Consider the following 17759-nt stretch of genomic DNA (forward strand, 5'->3'; position numbering starts at 1 on the left):
CTCTCCGTGGCCGCCTCTTTTGTCCCCGCCTTGCAGACCCCTAAGTCCCTGTTTGGTATTCGCAGCCCCGTGGTCCGTGGGCTGTAGTCCCTCTCCTGGATCCCAGGGCAGATGCTTTCCTCCCCTGATTCTTCACAAGCGCTGGGTCTGGGCTTGCAGCCTTTTGCCCCAAAGGACGTGCTCTGTGGATCGTGCTAGCTGCTGCCCTGCTCCCCGTGGTCCCCAGTGCTCTCTCATCTTCCCTGTAAATCCTGTGCTGGGGGTGGGGGGTGATTTGGGGGACAGCTGTTTGTAGAGTACCAAACAAGTCTTCTGTTTCTCCAGGTCCAGGTGTGCGGAAGAAAATCAAGGGCTCCAAAGACGGGAAGAAAAAAGGGAAGGGGAAAAAGATGGCAGGCTTGAAATTCCGGTTTGGAGGAATCCCCAGCAAAAGGAAAAAGGGCTCCTCTGTAAGTGTGCACCGCCTCTTTCTGCACGGGGCCTTCGGTGCGGTGGGCACCGCAGGGAAATGCCGGGACAAGCCCTCCCCTGGAAGCCTTCCTTGTGTAGGGGTGTCACAGTCTCGTTCATGCCCCTCCACGAGGTGCCAGTCTCCGGTCAGCACATTTCTTCATCCCTTTGATAGAGCGCTGTGTCCAGGCTCAGATTTGTAAAGACGTTGTGCCTGGGCGTGATTTCTGCTAAAATCATATAATCACATTTACTTTCAGTGATGAGGTTGGTAATGCCATCATTTCAGGTTTCATTTGCAAAGGAATTCTTCAGGGCTTGCACTCTAGCTGAACCGTATGTCAACGAGAATTATCAAATGCTTTAATTACGTTAGCATAGCCTGCCTCCTGGCATCTGTGATCCCGCAGCATAGCCCAGGGGTACCAGAGCTTCCCAGTAAGAGCATGGCATCAGGGCTCCACTGCAGTTTGTGTGCCATGCTCTTGTCAGCACATGAATATCAGGTGTGTTTTAAAGAACAGCAGAGCACTTTAAAGAATAAATCTCTTAAATAACTATTGAATAGGGGTGGAACTCTTGTAGGTCTTGATAATATTGATCAAAATTCCATTAGTTCACCCTTATTGGAGCTCACTGACTCTCTAGTTCTAGTTGACATAACAAGTTGTAAATGACTTTGTGCATCAGAGATTGAAGCGAAAGGAGCAATCCGAGGCAGCCACTCGCTGCTGCACTTTTTCAATCACACGTCACGGAAGATTCATCCCATCTCCAGGTGCACTCTAGATCTGTGCATTCGCATTCCTGAAAGTTACAAAGAGCTTGGGCTTGCTCCTGCAGCTGGAGCGCTAAGCACCCGATTAATAGTCTCCAGAAAAAGAATTCAGATGTGTTGTTATGTTTTGACGCCGTTGAATGCCAGGCCTGTTTAACTCCTTTCACGTTATAAGGAAGGTCAAGCGTGAATGCCTACATGCATGCACACAAACAGGCTGACACAAGCCGAAACGGGTGTCGAGAGAGAGAGGGAGCAAAGTTCTGCCAAGCAGTGGAGAAGGGGGCCCCTGACTGCCCAGGAGTGGGAGTAGGGGGTCGTCCCCCCACATGTCTCTGTTTCGGGTGTCTGCGCCCACGATAACATTGTCACAGCAGCAGGGTGTTGCAGCTGGGCGATGCCTGATGCCTGTGAGATGCTGAGACTTTCCTGACGTGCCTGGCCAGCTGCACTGGGCAATATGTCTGCGCTCTGTGTTAGCGGGCACAGCAAGCTGCAGGGGAAACCCGGAGCCCACCTCTTGTCAGGGACTTGACATGTTGATTTACGTATTTTAAATGTGCTCTGAGATTTGCTCAGTGATTGCACTTTGATGGTGCTGTGAACTGGACAAGCTGCCGCCGTGCTGAGCAGTGCAAGGTAATTGCCTTCAGGCTCTAGTGACAGTCCAGATCTATGCTGATTGATTGCCTGGCTGGGACATCGATCTGATAGAGGAGATTTCCCTGCTTCCTAACACCTTGTGACACACTCCTGTGAACCCTGTCTGTCGGTGCCAGGAGCGTGTTTGCCATGCTGTCATCCCTGCTGCTCTGGCTAGTCAATTCATGCAGAAAGGAGGGCGCCCTGAGGAGCTCAGCCGCTGGTCGATGATCCCACGCGGGTTTATGTGGGTCTTTGGGGGTTTGTTCTGCTGCAGAGCGGTGTTGTCTGGGAGTGACTGCTGCAATGCCAGTGCTTGGACTGTGTGTGCTTTGGTTTTCCCCTCTGCAGAGCGAAGAGGAGGAACGGGAGGAATCTGACTTTGACAGCGCCAGCATCAACAGCTCCTCAGTGCGCTCCGAGTGCTCGGCTGGCCTGGGGAAGAGAGGGAAGAGGAGGAGAAAGAAAAAGAGGAGTAGGCCATCCTTTGTACTCTGTTCCTGTTCTGTTTGGATTTCCTTCTTCAGATGGTGCTTTCCTGGCCTTGGCAGCTCCAGGCTGTCTGGCGCTGGCTCGGTGGGAGAGGATTTGCTTGTGCTTGTCTGTGTGTGTGGAGTGCGAGGTGCTTTCTTGGTGTCCAAGCCCTGCTGCTGGTGGGCTCGTGCCTGCAAGAAGGCAGTGAGCGGATCCCGCCACGGGGCGCCGGCTCACCCCCACAGTGCCGGCGGAGCAGCCCGGTGCCGGGGCTTTTCCGTCGATCCGCAGTCAGCTTTCCCTCTGGGCCTCTCTCTGGCCATCAGCCACTGCGTGGGGCTCCTCTCCCCTCGAGCCAGCTCTGTGTCACCACTCAGAGTTGCTTCGGGAGAGCTGTGGTTGCGCTGCTCTGCCTTGCCGCAGTACCGTGGCTCGCAAAGCCCACCTGCCCCGTCTTGCTGCCTGCTCGCAGCCCCAGCCACCCTGGGTGGCTGAGCCCCCTGCCTGTCCCAGGACCCTACCTGCTCTTTGGGCGCCGGGGCACATCACGGGCGGCGTGGGCAGCTGGCACCCTGCTGCCCTGCCCTGATCCCACCAGGGTTTGTCCTATAGCAGCCAAGTTCCAGAATTTGTGGGGCTTCTGGGGAAGTGATTTTCTGAGGAGCAGCCCCTGGAGAGACATGGCTTGTGGCAAGCTCCCAGCGGAGTAGGGCAGGCTGTCGGCGAGAGAGCGTTAAGATGAGGGACTTTTTGTCTGCGTGAGATATGCGATCAGGCAGCGGGCAGGCGGTAGATCTGTGGTAGCGATGCAGGAAGAGGGAAGCGCGCGAACGGTGGTGGAAAGCATCTGTCGGGGTCTCCCAGTGGCTGCGTGGCCATGTTTGTGTGTGTATTCCTTCATCCCTTTCCTCGCAGAGGGCTGCGGGTGGATTCAGCGCGATAGCACCTCCATCCCTGCACTGTTGTTGAGAGCAGCCCCCCTGCGCCGAGCCGCCCCAAGCCCTGCTCCAGCTCCAAGCGCCAACAGGGGCTGCCGGGGCCCAGTGCCGCCCTGCCCGGCTTCCCATGCCATCTCTGCCTCTTGTGCTGCTGCAGGACGCGTGCTGCCTTTCTGCCTTGTGTCCTTGTTCGGACAAGTGCTTCAGATCCAGGCGCATCCTTGGGCTTAGCTTTGCCGATGGGTTTTTGCTTCCAAGAAATGGAAGGGCGGCTTCTGGGCTGGGGGACAGTTAGCGCGTGATGCTGGCCAGCCTCCCTGTCGGTTGACGAGGCAGGGCTGGCCGGCTGGCTCCACGTCTTGCGTGTGAAGGGCGTCGCTTCTCCTCCCGGCTTGTTGCTGTACAAGGGCCCTCGTGCTGGAGCTGGGCAGCTCCTGCCGCGTGCTGGAGGAGCGGAGGGTCGGAGGTCTGCGCCGGGAGTTTGTGGCAGAGCTGGGAATTGAGACGAGCTGTTCCGGTGCTTGCAAGGCCTTGTCCCTCCCTTCCTCTTCCTGTCCGCGCTGACTTGAGAGAGCTCCTGTCTCTGCGCCAGTGAGCACCCAGGAAGAGCAGAGTAGTCCCAGGAGAGGAGTCCTCCTCCTCCTCCTCGGCCGTGTCACCCTTGCATGGTGCGTTTGCAGTTGGTGGCGCTGGTACCTGGGGAGGTTTCTCTGACTGGCCTCCCTTGCAACCTCTCCAGGTTCTGGCATTCTCCATTGAGAGCCTGAAGGAACCAAAGGATGATACAGTGTGGAGAGAGAAAGAGAGACAGAGGTGAGATGATGCTGTGTGCAAAGATGAACTGTGGTGCTGAGGGACAGAGAGGTAGGGGGACGTAACAGGAGGGGTCTGAGGCGAAACACTTTCCTTATTTCCTTAACTGTATCGTACAGGAGCAAGTGTCCCGTTCCCTCCCGGGAGAGCAGGCAGCTCTGCCGTCCCTCTGACTGTACGCCTGTCCCTTGCTTGCAGTCGAAGAAGGGGACGGGTACGAGACAGACCACCAGGACTACTGCGAGGTGTGCCAGCAGGGAGGGGAGATCATCCTGTGCGACACCTGTCCTCGCGCCTACCACCTCGTCTGCCTGGACCCCGAGCTGGAGAAGGCCCCCGAGGGCAAGTGGAGCTGCCCCCACTGCGTGAGTGGGGTTGGGGCCCCGTGGGTGTGGGCGGGTGGGCGGCTGGAGGAAACCCTCGGCGTTACGCTGGCTGTGCTTCCCCAGGAGAAGGAGGGCATCCAGTGGGAGCCGAAGGAGGAGGAGGAGGAAGAAGAGGAAGGTGGTGAGGAGGAGGAGGATGACCACATGGAGTTCTGCCGGGTCTGTAAGGATGGAGGGGAGCTGCTGTGCTGCGACACCTGCCCGTCCTCCTACCACCTCCACTGCCTGAACCCGCCGCTGCCGGAAATACCAAATGGTGAATGGCTCTGCCCTCGCTGTACAGTGAGTGTTACCAGCATTCCTCGCCCCGTCCCTGCTCCCATACCTGCCCGGCCTGGGAGCAGGTCTCCCAGCCGCCACTGCCCCTTGTGCCCTCTCCCCGTGCCCTGCTGCAGGGCCGGTGTCCTACCCTCTGCCACAAACCCCCTCCCTGGAGGAGCATCGCTGCCGGTCGCATGCACCTGAGGGCCCTGGACGGCTTTGCCTCCTGCGTGGTCTCCCCGTGGGGATTGCTGGCTGGCGGCTTCCCTGCCAGTTTTCAGATGGGATGTCAAGCCCCGTTTGATGCATGGCCTGTGTTGAGGTGCCTTTCTTGCCTGGTGGCAAGAGCCATCCCTGAGGGGGATGCAGCAGTGTCACGGACACTTTGCGGGCATGCCTGCGCCGGCCAGCCTTCGCCCGCCCCCCGCACCCTCACTGCCTCCTTTCTGTCCGCCCCGTTAGAGGTAACAAATGAGTAGCTCTGCCCAGGACCTGGGCAGCGCTTTGCCTGCGCCTAGGGGCGGTGGCGGTGTTCGCGGGGTGAGATAGATGCAGCCAGGGTCTGGGACCGTTCAGGCCACCCAGTTTGCCACGCTTGGCTCCCCATGGCCGGGGGTGAATCCACGGTCGCTCTCCACCCTGGGCTTTCCCTCTGGCAGCAGCTTTCAGCACAGGCTGTGCCAGCACCCTTCCTGCAGCCCCCTGCTGCCCTCCAGGTCTGCCCTCCTCCCCGCGGTCCATGACAGGGGCTCACCTTAAACTCTGTGCTCTTGCCTGTTTGCTTTTTTTTATCTCCAGTGCCCTCCCTTGAAGGGCAAAGTCCAACGCATCCTGCACTGGGCCTGGAAGGAGCCACCGGCCGCCCCGCTCCTGCCCGTGCTGCCCGCCCCAGACGCAGAGCTGGCTCTCCCCCCGCCGAAGGTGCTGGAGGGGATCCCGGAGCGCGAGTTCTTCGTGAAGTGGGCAGGCCTCTCCTACTGGCACTGCTCCTGGGTCAAGGAGCTGCAGGTGAGCCAGCGCGTTGTTGTTGACCTCGTCGTTGTCGTGCTCCTGCCCAGCCCGCTGCCCCACCGCCCGTGGGCTGAGCGCGGCTCCCTCCTGGCGCAGCTGGAGCTCTACCACACCGTGATGTACCGCAACTACCAACGGAAGAACGACATGGATGAGCCGCCAGCCTTCGACTACGGCTCTGGGGACGAGGACAGCCAGAGGGAGAAGCGGAAGAACAAAGACCCACAGTACGCCAAGATGGAGGAGCGGTTCTACCGCTACGGCATCAAGCCCGAGTGGATGATGATCCACCGCATCCTGAACCACAGGTGAGGAGCCGCGTGCGGGGCTGGGGCGCGTGAACGGGCCATGGAAAGGCAAGTACCAGGGTGCCTGAGCCCCTGGTAGTGTTGGCGCTGAGCGATGCCGTTGCAAGCCAGGGAGGGAAACAGCAAGGGTGAGCCCTGCTGCGCTCCCCGGGACCCCTGTGAGTTCTGCAGATGAAGCTTTGAGCTGTGGGTCTGTGCTCTCTGCGGGTTTTCCCTTCGTGCACAGCTCTCACATGGACAGTTTACATGGTTAGCTGAGCCTCTGGGACTGCCTGCTGCGGGATTTCTGTGCTCGGCTGAGTTCTTCCCCCCCGGGGCCGGGGAGTTCTTGCCGTCCTTCTGCAAAGCCAAAATCTCGGGCTGGTGGAATTTCAGCTGCTGGCTTGTTTTGAGGTTTCTGTCGCCTTGGAGGTTTGTTCCTGAGGTGAAGCCAAGGCCAGCAGTGAATCAATGCCTTCCTTATTTTCATTTCTACTACACTGCATGTTAAAAATAGAGATAGTAAACTTTCCCAAAGGTGGATGCACAGAGTTGTTCCACTCTTTTCAGACATACTGTTTGGGTCCCTGTTACAGCCTAATCATTCTGTAAATTTCTGCTGTGACCCGGTGATGGCTCTCGCTTCCATCGACTGTGCCCTGCGGCTGCTGCCGCTCACCTAAACTACTTTGGAACAGCAGCCTGTTCCCGTGTAGGTCATTTGTTCCTCTCAGAAACCATGCGCCCCCTCTGCACTCACGTCAAAGGTGAGGCACCAGCAGGGATTTGTGTACTACTTGCACCCGAGAGGTACGTTATTCCCGCTTACCTCCCCTGATGCTGATACGGATGGGGCCAAGGAAAGGAGTTTGAGCAGGTGCCTCACTCCCTTACGAAGCCTTGACATTTGTGTTTCTTTTCTGTGGAAGAAATTTCCTGCGTATGAAATGTGCTGTGCAGATGGTTTTTTTTTTACATTGAGCGGCTAGAGACACCTTTTTGTTGAATTTCTATGTTTCAAGTGGCAACTTGAAATTTCAAGCAGCAACTCTGCTTGAAGGCTGCTTGGCAGAAAATAAACAAAGCTGCCTGGCTAATTTTCATGCAAGCTTTACATTGTCTGCTAATAAGGCAAGGGTTTTTTCCCTGTAGGCATATAATCAGACTCGGTAGTGTGTTTATTCATTTTTCAGTGTAAGCAAAACTTCATAGAGCAGTGAATGCTGCAGGAGAAAGAGGGTGACTGCTGGAATTCATCCAGTCCCGGTAAAACAGGAAAACGAAGTTGTTCAGTGGAATGGAAGAGCAGCCTTTAAAGCTGCTCTTTAAATGATTGAACACACACAATGATTGAACACACACAGCAGATTAATAGGCATTTCTGCTGGAAAGTGTCAATACTTTCTTTATGTTTTTCTACCTCTGCTTGGATGTCGTGGTCTGTAGGTAAGAGCAGAGGATGAAGCATCCAGTTTTGTGGAAGCAGGTTATGGCTAGCTCCTTCCCAGGGGTTGAGTGTCATTTCACTGACAGGCTTTTTGTGCCCTGCGTTACAGCTTTGATAAAAAGGGAGACATCCATTACTTGATCAAGTGGAAAGACCTGCCGTACGACCAGTGCACCTGGGAGATCGACGAGATAGACATCCCATACTATGAAAACCTCAAACACCTCTACTGGAACCACAGGTACGGGCCAGCCGGGTGGTGGAACCGCAGCCGGGCTGCCGCAGCCTGGGAGAGCCAGGCAGAGCTGAGGCAGCCTGCGCCGGCGTTTGGGACAACCGGGGACTCGTAGGTGTCCCCCTTTTGAACATACTGGCACTACTCGCAGGGACCTCTCTTCAGAGAGCAGTGGCTGAGCACTTTTGGAAAGCTGGCCCCCCTGAAGTGCCATTTCAGGGCTGCTGGGAAATCCTGCCTACCTGTTGTTTTCCAGCCTGTGCTCCCCTTCCCCTATGTTTATACTGCCAGAATATTTGTGGTCTCACTGCACTTCAGGGCGGCTCCATGGCGCTGCTGCCTGTCTGTTTTGGGGGAAAACCACAGTACTCTGATGAGATTGCTGTTCTTCATTTTAGATGATGATGCATGGACTGTTGGGAGGGGAAGATTAACACTCCCTGAGTGCCTGTGCTAACTGGGCCAGAAAAGCTCCCGTAGGGAAAAGGCAGTGGAGTTTGAGAGGCGTTTCTGTCCCTCAGTTTGGGGACTGGGAGAGGAATGCCCACCTGCCTTTTCCTGATGCGCACTGGCTGTTGCAGGGAGCTGATGCTGGGGGAGGACACGCGCCCTCTGAAGAAGCTGAACAAGAAAGGGAAAAAGCTGAAAGAGGAGAAGCTGGAAAAGCCTCCAGAAACGCCTCTCGTGGATGTGAGTGAGAATGGTGGGGGCAGCACAACGGTGTGTGAGCCCAGAGAGAGGGAGGCCACCCCATCCTGTTACATTTTTCTCCTCTAGTTCCTTCCTGTCTTTTTTCATTCAAAGCTCTGGGGTGGCTTCGCTGTGAGGAGCCTGAGGGCTGTGCTGTGCTGGGGACCATGTCTCCATCTCTTTTGGGACTGTTAGGTGTCACAAGGCTAAAGAGGGATGTGCTTGGTCACAGAGAAAGGAGGGGGAGTTAGTTCTCACTGCTTTGCGTTGTCTCTCTCTCTTTTCAGCCTACAGTGAAGTTTGACAAGCAGCCGTGGTACATTGATGCCACGGGAGGCACGCTCCATCCTTACCAGCTGGAAGGGCTAAACTGGCTGAGATTTTCCTGGGCCCAAGGGACAGATACAATCCTGGCCGACGAGATGGGGCTGGGGAAGACTGTGCAGACTATTGTGTTCTTGTATTCCCTGTACAAGGAGGTGAGTGGAGCATCCAGCAGTCCCCAAGGTGGCTGAGAGCTGCTTGGTACAGGGAGAACAGCTTGGACTTTGTCTCCCCGAGCAGGGCCACTCAAAAGGGCCGTATCTGGTCAGCGCCCCTCTCTCCACCATCATCAACTGGGAGCGCGAGTTTGAGATGTGGGCACCCGACTTCTACGTCGTGACCTACACGGGGGACAAAGAAAGCCGGTCGGTCATCCGGGAAAATGAGTTTTCTTTTGAAGACAACGCCATCCGGAGTGGAAAGAAGGTCTTCCGGATGAAGGTGGGAGCTAAGTCTGTGCCCTACCCAGTACTTTAACCATCAGTAACCACCAGGAAAGAGCAGAATTTGACCTGGAGAGGGAGTTGGTTAGGTCCCTAATCAGGCGTTTTCCAAAGAGGGAAGCTGGCACTGTTTGCAAATGCAGGAGATCTGTGCTGAGCTTTAAAGACTTCTGCCAGACCCTTTTCTGTTTCTGTAGTCCCCTACTTGGTTCTAACATTCAGATGGGTATAGATTTTCTGCTGGCACGACTCATGCCTCAGCCCTGCTGCTGGTGCTGTGCAGTGCAGTGCAGTGCAGGCAGCCCCCCATTTTCTCCTTGGGTCCCGTCCAGCAGCAGCAAAGGTGGAGGCCGTCCTGTTCCCGGCTCTCTTATCCAGGCTTTTCTCTCCCTCTGCTCCTCCAGAAGGAAGCCCAGATCAAGTTCCATGTCCTGCTCACCTCCTATGAGCTGATCACTATTGACCAGGCGGTGCTGGGCTCCATAGAGTGGGCCTGTCTGGTGGTGGATGAAGCGCACAGGCTGAAGAACAACCAGTCCAAAGTAGGTAGCGGATGTTTGTGATTGATTTTTGTGGTGCGGCTTGTGCCACAAAGATATGACACCCCAGCACTGGCAATCTGCTGCTACGTGCTTTCCTCCCTGAGAGGCAGAAGATGTCCTCGCCTCGCACAGGCTCTGTCTGGGACCCGTGTTTCGGTGGATTTGCTCTCTTTAACATCCTCTGGCATTAATAATCCTTCAGCAGTGGAAGAGGTGGCAGCCTCGCTGCCTGCCTGGCAACCTGACAGTCCTTTGATGGGCTGTCATGGAAGGGAATTGATCCCTCTCCTTCCTCTCCCCTTTACCTGAGGCTAATGCAGCCTCTGGCCCCTGGGACCTTCACACAGTCCCCAGCGCAGGGTGAGGCAGGCGGTGTGACCCAAGGACATTCAGGATTGCTGCCTGTGCTTGATGGGGATGGCTCAGAGAAGGACATGTAAGCTGTGGTCTGCTCTGCGTGCCTGGCGGCAGGGAGAGGTCGCTGCTGAGTCCCCGTGTGCACAATCTGCAGAGTCCCCAGATGAGTAGTCGGCTCCTCTGAGCTCTTTTCACCTAACCTCATTTCTTTTCACAGTTCTTTAGAGTATTAAATAGCTACAAGATCGATTACAAGCTGCTGCTCACCGGGACTCCGCTCCAGAACAACTTGGAAGAGCTCTTCCACCTGCTCAATTTCCTGACTCCCGAGAGGTTTAAGTAAGTTGCACTAGTTCCCCGCTCTGAAAAGGGAGAGCAGTCAGGACCTGGTCTCTTGCCGCCCAGCGGGGTGGCTCAGCAGAGGTTTTCGAGTTTCCTGAGGCTCCTGTCTGTGTGGGGGTGCCTGGATCCAGTTACTGCTGTGCCAGTGTCACTGATCTGCGCCGGCAGGCAGATGGCAAAGCACATGGCCCCCATGGTTTGTCATAGCAGCTACCCATGCATTTTATGTAACCCCAAATTTATTCCCGTGGACTACTGCTTTTTGGGTCCTGTGGGTAGCTATTGCCTTGCTATCGGCCAGGAGAGTTGTGCTTGAGGAACTGAAATCTGCCTTCTCCTCCCTCTCTCTGAGGAGACAGAGGTACTTTGGGCAACTTGTTCAGACCTCGTATTGGTGCATTTAGTGCAAATTTCCCCTCAGCCATCAGTGCAGCTCCTCAGTCTGGCTTTTGCTCTGCTCGGATACAGGCATGGGAGCGTTACCTCATCGTATACCATGAGAGCTCTGCCCTTGTTTCTAAGTCATAAAGAAACAGATATCTTTGCTCTCGCGTGTCCCATTATTGCTCAGCACTGTGTGGTTCTGGCTGCTTTCACAGTAACCTGGAGGGGTTCCTGGAGGAGTTTGCAGACATCTCCAAGGAGGACCAGATCAAAAAGCTCCATGATCTGCTGGGTCCCCACATGCTGCGGCGGCTCAAGGCAGATGTGTTCAAGAACATGCCGGCCAAGACAGAGCTGATCGTGAGAGTGGAACTGAGCCAGATGCAGAAGTGAGTAATTCCAACGCAGCTCCCCCGGGGTGGCTGGCTTCCCTCACCCCGCCTCATCTGCAGCACGGTGGGGTGTCAGTGGGGTTCGACAGGACAGAGGCACCCCGCTGTCCTCAGGCCTGCTGCGGGAAGAGCTGGAGCGCTTTATGTCTCACTGGGGAGCGCGTTCAGCCTGGTTAAATTGGGCTCCGTGCAGTCCTGGCTGCTCAGTGGGAAGCATTTAATGCGTGGCAGGCTGTCAGCGTGGCTCTGCTAGTTCTGGGGGGCACAGAGAAAACACTGAGGCTGAACCCACTTCTCCTGTTCTCGGCACCGGGGCACCAGGCTTGCCTGGCGTCAGTCTGGAGCATCACTGCTGCCCCAGGGGATGCTTGCTCAGCTCCGTTTGTTCTGGGCTGACTTGCTCAGCTTCAGAGGCATCTTCTGCCAAGATTGGGGGTTTCCAGGGAAGGGCATGTCGCTTCTTCCCGGCACATTGGGCAAGGCTCAGTTTACACCCAGCAGCGGGTAGCGTTCCGAGCCACTGTGCCCCTGAGTCTGTCCCACTTGCAGGGGCTGTGATATCCACAGAGCAATTGAATAAACCCAGCCCCGGGCTGAGGGCACTGAACCGTCACTTCTAAAAACGTCCAAATGTCCCTTTTGAAGTGACGTGAGTGGGGTTTAATTCGGTGCTTAATTCCTGCTTATGCCAGTCCCACATCTGGCCGAATTACAAGTGTGTCTGTCCCATCCCTGTTCCTGCAGGAAGTACTACAAGTTCATACTGACGAGGAATTTCGAAGCCCTGAATTCGAAAGGTGGTGGGAACCAGGTCTCGCTGCTCAACATCATGATGGACCTGAAGAAGTGCTGTAATCACCCGTACCTCTTTCCTGTGGCGGCGGTTGTACGTCAACTGTATTTGCACCATGGAGACATTTCTCAAAATATTGTGTGTAAGCCGTCGGTGGGGACTGTTTCCGTGATCTTGCTTTGGTTAATGGTGTGGGTTTTCATGCAAGTGGTTTCATACAAGGAATTTGTCTTTGAAATGCATGTGAATTTCTCTTTGAAGTTAACGAGTGTTGTCCTCCAAGAGGCTAACGAGGGTGCCTTCACAGGAGGCCCCGGTTCTGCCCAATGGATCCTATGATGGGCATTATTTGGTCAAATCTTCTGGGAAACTGATGCTGCTTCAAAAGATGCTGAAGAAGTTACGGGATGGGGGTCACAGAGTTCTGATCTTCTCCCAGGTGAGCGTAGGGAAGGATTAATAATAAATAAATTTTTAAAGGACTTTTTTTGTTCTGTATGAGAATTTTGTGCTAGGAACAGATAGAGATAGGTGGAAGAGCTGGTGACAGCTTATTCCCCAGATAGCGTGGCAGCTGTGGCAGTCACCGTGGATGGACTGTGTCCCAGCTCTCTCCTGAGGGACTCCCTGTAATATTTAAGACCTCTTTTTATCTATGGATAAAGAGGAGATAATGGTGATAGTGCTCCCCTTCGGGGAGGGCTGCTCAGACACGGTTCCCTCGTGCTGGCAAAGCTGCCCCTAGAAGATGAGGCGTGAGTGTTGCTCCTCTGGCAGTTGCCTGTCGGTCGTACTCTGCCGTTGGCGGTACCGCTGCCACCTTGGCCTCTGGGCTGCGGGCACGGGCCCGGCCGGGGCAGGGCAGGTCCCCGCTGGGGCAGGGCAGGTCCCCGGGGTATGCGAGGGGAGGCGGGGAGCAGGGCCGTGCAGAGCCGCTCGTGCCAGGGTCGCCTTGCCCTGCAGATGACGAAGATGCTGGACTTGCTGGAGGATTTCCTGGAGTACGAAGGCTACAAGTATGAGCGGATAGACGGGGGCATCACCGGCGGCCTTCGCCAGGAGGCCATAGACAGGTTTAACGGTACTCGCGTTTCTGCCTTGCCGAGGAAAGGGCGCGGGGTGGATTTGCAGCACGCAGCCAGCGGTGGGGTTGCCGGGCTGTGCCCGGGAGCCCCGGCTCACCCGCAGGACAGGTGGCGTGGGGTTGCCTGCGCGTCGGTTGTGCCGCGCTGTCAGATCCAGCTTCCTGAGGCACAGCACGGGCTGCCTGGACTGCGTTGTTAAGCCCCTGAGTCGTGTCCCACAGTGAACCTGGACCGTGCTAACGGCAGGCTGCTTAGTTTGAGGGACTCCAGCATTTCCCTTCAAGGCCTCAGTAGACGGCAGAGCTTCCCCTTCGGCTCTGGAGCTGCATTTTCTCCAGTAACTGGTTCCCAGGGAACGATGTATTTTCACTCCTTGCCTTCCCTGCCTGTTGCTTGTTGGCTTAGACTGATGGTTCCCCCTGTTTTATACTTAAAGCGCAGTACTGCACCTTTCTGTGTAAGTCGTGCTCCTTTCTGTCTCACCGTTTGCCACCTGTGGGTTTGTCTTTCTCAGCTCCTGGTGCTCAGCAGTTCTGCTTTCTCCTCTCCACCCGAGCCGGCGGTCTGGGCATAAACCTTGCTACGGCCGACACAGTCATTATTTATGATTCTGACTGGAATCCCCACAATGACATCCAGGTTTCTGACTTTTCCTTTTCCTTCCCATATAGTAAGTACCTTTCTGGCTCTGCCCTCTGTTTGCACACCCTGCACAGGGAAGTCGGTCTCTCCTCTCGAGAGCTGCCGACCCTTTCTGCAGGATTTATGGGGTGCATTTCTGCTCAGGAGCCCCCTTCCTGCATCCACCAGCCTCACCCCGGCCTGTCTGTGGCGTGGGAGAGACCTGGCACGTAAAACCAGTTGTCTTCCACGGGCTTCTTGCTTTCTCCTGCTGCTTGTTCACAACCAGGTGTCTCCTCCTCTTTTTGGGAGCTTCCACTTGCGTTTCCAAAAGCCCGGGGCGGACCCTAGCCAAGGACTGACCGCCAACGGGAAATGGCAGCTGGAGCGGGCAAGCAGCCAATGCCTCTGAAAGTAATGGAAAAGTGAAGAGAAATGTGAATCCCTCCCATGCTCCCTGGCTGGGAGAAGGTCCTCTCCAAAGCTACATCTGCTGTTGCCCTCCGTTTGTGCCAGCGTTTCCTTTCCCTGGGTCCTAGGCAAGAGGATGTGCTGGTGCAGGGCGGTGAAGGAGCCGTCGCGGGCCTGGTGAATCTGCAGCCGGAGGGTTCCTAGGGGGAACATGTCCTTGCTGCCTGCCTTCAGACCTTTCAGTTAGGGGCCTACGTGGGGAAGCTGGCTTGCCTGCAGTCAGTGGAGGGGGCCAGCGCGTTCAGGTTGGCTCTGAGGAGCCCCTCTCGCTCCACCGCCCCGCAGCAGCCTGAATGCTGAATTCAGCCTTGCCCTCACGGTGCCTTTGTGCACCCTGGAGGAGTGAGAAACTCGGACCCCTCGGCCGGCGCAGTGTGGTGCTGCCCTCGACAGCTTCGTTCTCTGCCCACAGGCGTTCAGCAGAGCTCACCGCATTGGGCAGAACAAGAAGGTGATGATCTACCGCTTTGTGACCAGAGCCTCCGTTGAAGAGCGCATCACCCAGGTGGCCAAAAGGAAGATGATGCTCACCCACCTGGTGGTCCGCCCGGGGCTCGGCTCCAAGTCAGGCTCCATGACCAAGCAAGAGCTGGACGACATCCTCAAGTTTGGGACAGAAGAGCTCTTCAAGGATGATGTGGAAGGTGCGGTCAGGAAGGCGCTGGGGATGCTCCGTGTGAGGTGGGTCCCTGTCTGAGCTACTGGGGCTCATTCTCCTCTTCTCACGCCCACAGGCATGGTGTCTCAGGGACAGCGGATCACCATGCCAGATGCTGTCACCCCTTTCTCTGACACGCTGTCAACCAAAGGGGGTGCAGTGCCTCCTGGCATGAAAAAAAAGCACGGTGGCACCCCACCAGGTGTGTAGCCCCCCCTTGTTGGGGCGACCTGTCCCCCTCCCTGGCCCTGTGCCCAACCTGAGCTCGCCTGGCTCTGGGAGCAGGCTCTCCCCAGCACGGTGATTTGTGCTTCTATTCCCCTCGCTTTGCCCTCCAGGTGACAATAAGGATGTGGATGACAGCAGTGTGATCCACTACGATGATGCTGCCATCTCGAAGCTTCTGGACCGAAACCAGGATGCGACTGATGACACGGAGCTGCAGAACATGAACGAGTATCTCAGCTCCTTTAAAGTGGCCCAGTATGTTGTGAGAGAAGAGGACGGTGTGGTAATGTGATTAGTATCATGTCTTACGATCGCACCTCTTTGTACATCCCTCTGTTGGCTGTTCTTCCCCTCCCTTTCCTGTTCCTGCGAGTGTTTCGGTGCGGGGCAGGACTCCTCCCTGCTCTCTATCAACGACTGCTGTAGATTGTTCCAGACCTGGGGGTCCCGGGGCTGATGGGACTGGCTGCAGGCAGAGGAAGCACAGTTGTCCTGTGCAGCTCACGGTGCAAGCCGGGCTCTGTCCCTGTTGTCACAGGACCTCATTTCGATCAAAGCATCCGTAGGCGCCTTCTTCTGTCCTTCTGAAGGCCCTTCCCCTGCAGACTGGGAACGGGCATGGTGCTGCTTATGTACCGCGCTGCTGCTGTTTGTTTTCCCAGTAGCTGACTGACTGATTTCCTTCATCTGTTGATGAAGCGGATAGTAGGCTGCTGTTCTGGGAGGCCTCTGCAGATCTGTAGTTTTTCCCTTGATGTGAGCGCAGGCACTGCAGGGCGGGATGGATGCTAGTGTTTGGAGGAGCTCTTTCTGGGTGGGAGGTTGTCTTGGCCCTTTGGCAACCTTGCACCGAGGTCAGTATGTTTGGGCAGAGAGCCAGGAGCCAAATTCCAGCCAGTGGCTCGGTGTTCTCCCTCCCTCTTGCCCGGGAGCGCCGTTAGACGACAGGCAGTGGGGCGATGCGGGCAGGTCTGTGGCTGCCCGATCTCAAGCCTCTTGCCTCTTGCTTTGCAGGAGGAGGTGGAACGTGAGATCATCAAGCAAGAGGAGAATGTGGACCCTGACTACTGGGAGAAGCTGCTGCGGCACCACTATGAGCAGCAGCAGGAAGATCTGGCCCGGAACTTGGGGAAAGGGAAGAGAATCCGCAAGCAGGTCAACTACAACGACGCCTCGCAGGAGGACCAAGGTACGGCTGCGGCCGCTCGGCTCCTGGCCGGGCTTGGGGCGGACAGCAGGCCCTGCGGGCTGGCCCTGAAAAGCTGCACAAACAGGTTCCCTGATAGACATACTGGCTGCGGTGTGGTTTGCTTGGCATTCCTCTGCAGTTTGGTAGACTGCATGGCTCTGTGCTTCCCACGTTCCTGAACTTTCCAGGGTAGAAATTCTTCAAAGATTTTTTTATTTTTTGGTCTGTAAACTCTGTTTTTGCCAGAAGAATTTAGGAAAAACATGTCTGTGGGCAAAATATTTCAAATTGGGTTTTTTCTGTATAGGAGAATACTAATTTTGGAAAATCTGAGAATGTGATTTCCTGCTTGTTGTGTCCTTCTCTCTGGCTGCCCGGCGGTGGATGCCCATTGCGGCTGCAGGCAGACTCTCGCCTGTCCTGCATGTCCCTCCTGGGCAGGGTCCCACTGCTTGGGCACTCTTCTAACCTGGCCTCCCTTGCGGTCTGCAGAGTGGCAGGATGAGCTCTCTGACAACCAGTCGGAGTACTCCATTGGCTCCGAGGATGAGGATGAAGACTTTGAAGAGAGGCCAGAAGGTCAGAGTGAGTTAATGCGTTTGATACTCCACGGGATTTTGCTCTGCGGGAAGCCCCTGGCACTCAGGTGCAGCAGAAACATCTGGGTTGGAGGGACTGGCGTGCTTCTGGGCCTCCATTCAGGGGGAGGCATCCCCACTGGCCTGCCAGGTGAGGAGATTCCCGGGGCAGGGATGGCAACCGGCTCTTTCCATCACTGGCCACCGCAGGACCTTGCTCTGGTCCTCACGGTGGAAGGATGGGGAGGAACTTCCTCCACAGGAGGAACAGGTATGGTAGCCCCTTGCCTGGTAAGGGCAGAAGAGCATCCTGGCTCAGGAAGGCCAGCGGGATGGGTGGAAGGGACTTTGCAGCCCGGGCTGCTGCTCTGCCCGGGTTCTGTTCCCGTTGGGAGGGAGTGCAGGGAGCTTGAGGCACGTGAGCACTTTGGCCGTCTTTCCTCGCTGCCTGGGCCCATCCATCACTGAGGCTGCTTGACTCTAGGTGGCAGAAGACAATCCCGGAGACAGCTGAAGAGCGACCGGGACCAGCCTCTCCCTCCTTTGCTGGCAAGAGTTGGGGGGAATATCGAGGTGAGTGTCAGCCTCAGCCAGAGCACGTCTGATGCAGTTGTGCCAGGGCTGCCCTGGGCTCGCGGGCTGGACTCCTCCATGCTGAGTCACCAGCACATTAGTCCTGGTCCAGCATGCCCGTAACGGCCGCGAGGCTCCGAGACGCCAAACGCTTCCGAGGCTGCATTGTGATCCCAGGAAACACCTCCGCTCCCTGCAGGTTCTCGGCTTCAATGCCCGCCAGCGCAAGGCTTTCCTGAACGCTATCATGCGTTGGGGCATGCCGCCCCAGGATGCCTTCAACTCTCACTGGCTGGGGCGGGATCTGCGAGGAAAGAGGGAGAAGGGGTTCAGGTACAGGGGGGCCCGGGGCGGCAGGGCGGGGCAT

The 17759-nt window shown here is 56.3% G+C and overlaps 1 protein-coding gene across 1 annotated transcript in view; it reads left to right on the forward strand.

The window, feature by feature from the left end:
- Positions 1-17759, forward strand: part of CHD5 (chromodomain helicase DNA binding protein 5) — a 30620-nt gene that overhangs the window by 7503 nt on the left and 5358 nt on the right. Inside the window, exons 6-29 of the mRNA XM_009323225.1 lie at positions 325-449; positions 2222-2345; positions 4294-4460; positions 4545-4763; positions 5541-5750; positions 5850-6061; positions 7597-7728; positions 8304-8412; positions 8700-8891; positions 8977-9177; positions 9584-9721; positions 10296-10417; positions 11020-11193; positions 11941-12082; positions 12297-12428; positions 12953-13070; positions 13589-13713; positions 14579-14810; positions 14901-15026; positions 15163-15335; positions 16067-16241; positions 16734-16826; positions 17304-17392; positions 17592-17725. Coding sequence (XP_009321500.1) covers positions 325-449; positions 2222-2345; positions 4294-4460; positions 4545-4763; positions 5541-5750; positions 5850-6061; positions 7597-7728; positions 8304-8412; positions 8700-8891; positions 8977-9177; positions 9584-9721; positions 10296-10417; positions 11020-11193; positions 11941-12082; positions 12297-12428; positions 12953-13070; positions 13589-13713; positions 14579-14810; positions 14901-15026; positions 15163-15335; positions 16067-16241; positions 16734-16826; positions 17304-17392; positions 17592-17725 — 3664 coding nt within the window. The remainder of the gene's footprint in view (positions 1-324; positions 450-2221; positions 2346-4293; positions 4461-4544; positions 4764-5540; positions 5751-5849; positions 6062-7596; positions 7729-8303; positions 8413-8699; positions 8892-8976; positions 9178-9583; positions 9722-10295; positions 10418-11019; positions 11194-11940; positions 12083-12296; positions 12429-12952; positions 13071-13588; positions 13714-14578; positions 14811-14900; positions 15027-15162; positions 15336-16066; positions 16242-16733; positions 16827-17303; positions 17393-17591; positions 17726-17759) is intronic.

Source organism: Pygoscelis adeliae, unplaced genomic scaffold (genome assembly GCF_000699105.1).
Source record: "Pygoscelis adeliae isolate BGI_AS28 unplaced genomic scaffold, ASM69910v1 Scaffold515, whole genome shotgun sequence".
NCBI lineage: Eukaryota > Metazoa > Chordata > Aves > Sphenisciformes > Spheniscidae > Pygoscelis > Pygoscelis adeliae.